Source organism: Sinocyclocheilus grahami, unplaced genomic scaffold, assembly GCF_001515645.1.
Source record: "Sinocyclocheilus grahami isolate Dianchi unplaced genomic scaffold, SAMN03320097.WGS_v1.1 scaffold11852.1, whole genome shotgun sequence".
Lineage (NCBI taxonomy): Eukaryota > Metazoa > Chordata > Actinopteri > Cypriniformes > Cyprinidae > Sinocyclocheilus > Sinocyclocheilus grahami.
In genome coordinates this window covers 3934-5633 of record NW_015514080.1, presented here as the reverse complement: position 1 = coordinate 5633, position 1700 = coordinate 3934, and the positions used below count along the sequence as shown (strand labels likewise).

The window sequence follows — 1700 nt, the reverse complement described above, 5'->3', positions numbered from 1 at the left end:
AAAAAAAGTTGTTTTAATAAGTCCTATACAAAGCCCAGAGTTTGACTAGAGAACACCTAATCCTGCTCTTCAGTTTAACTTCTTTCTCTTTCAATAGAGGTATTTCCTTACTTAGCTCTCTTTGTATAGAGTTATTTTCACTTCTTTATCTTTGTATAAAGATATCAGTTCTCTGTGTATAGAGTTCTGCAACCTAAGTCTGTATCAGCTTTCAGGGCTTGTGTCTGTCTTCATATACATATACAGATTCACAAAGCCCAGCACAACGATGTGCTTGTTTATTTCTTTTGGTTTACAGAGTCTTCCACCTATACAGATGGCAAAGGTTCAATCCATTAATCAGTCATTACATACTTCATTCATTCATTCATTCATAATAATTAAGACAAAAGCAAGTGCTTCATCCAAATTCTTATCCCTGCATGTGAGTTTGTGTATCTGTGTTTATGCTCGCTTGTCTACATTAGTGTATGCATGAGTGTACAAGTGTGTGTTGCCTTATCTAAGACCTCCTCCAGCACTCCACAGGAAGTCCTGCCCAGCAGGCAGTGTGTGAGAAGCTGCCAATGAAATTCTGCCCTCAGTGTTGCAGGGTTTCACCTGACCGTAGTCTCTGTCATAGGGATAGTGCTGCCTGTCGAAATTATTCACGGTCTCCAAATCATTAAATACTGAATCGCATAGCTGCTGTCTTCGCAGTCTATGCCTTCTCCTCCTGATCACGACCAGTCCCACACACACTCCCAAAAACACAGCCAGCACACCTAACACACATGACACCGCCACCGCTGAAGGTGAGGTCCGTCCAACCCGGGGCGCCATCAGCTCCATACCTCCCTGCACAGGAAACTCGCAGTTTGGACCCATGAACCCAGGCACACACTGACACACTGGCCCGGAGAAGTGTGTGTAGCAGGTTCCCCCGTGGAGGCATGGGTTTGTTAGACAAGAGTCTGTTCGGAGGCTGCAGTTTTTACCGGTGAAACCTAGTGTACAGGTGCAGGTGTAATCGTTAATGCCATCTTGGCATGTACCGGCATTTTGACACGGGTAGCGGGCACAGTCATCGATGTTCATCTCACAGCGAGGGCCAGTGAAACCAGGGCAACAGCGGCACAGAGCACTAGCGCCCAGATCCACACACTCACCGCCTACAACAGAAGAGAGAAGAGGTTACATATGAGCAGGAGTAGAGAGGAAGTGTAACAGTAGCACATGTACATGTGTGTAGATGGGTAAAAATATGTTTAGAACTGAAACCGCTTAGTGGAAATTAAGCTGTTTTTTTTATCAAATCAAAGTGAATGGTGACCACAGCTGTCAAGCAAGATTTTTTACAGTACTTCAATTGCAGTTTTTTCCCCTCACATAAAACAACCTTTAGAAGACTTAGTGTATGGGTCATATGTGCTACTTCACTGATTTTTTAAAAATCCTTTTTGGCGCTTGAGTGTCTGTGTTCACCAACCCCTTTCATTGAATGAGCAGTGTGAGCATTCTTTAAAACCTCTCCTTTTGTGTTCCACAAAGGAAAGAAACCTAACATGAGGGTTAGAAATTGACAGAATTTTTACCTTTGTGTGAACTACCACTTTAAAGTAAAATACATTTTGTTGATGCATTGTCCAACACAAACACTTACCATTAGCACAAGTTTTGTGGCTGCAGCGGTCCAGTCTCTTCTCACAGTTGGATCCGGT

General features: G+C 43.4%; 1 protein-coding gene across 1 annotated transcript in view; it reads right to left on the bottom strand.

The window, feature by feature from the left end:
• Window positions 1-6: 6 nt before the first annotated feature.
• Window positions 7-1700, bottom strand: part of LOC107578760 (delta-like protein B) — a 4599-nt gene continuing 2905 nt past the window's right edge. Inside the window, exons 5-6 of the mRNA XM_016264680.1 lie at window positions 1643-1696; window positions 7-1151 (exon numbers count right to left, since the gene is read on the bottom strand). Coding sequence (XP_016120166.1) covers window positions 499-1151; window positions 1643-1696 — 707 coding nt within the window. The 3' untranslated portion in view covers window positions 7-498. The remainder of the gene's footprint in view (window positions 1152-1642; window positions 1697-1700) is intronic.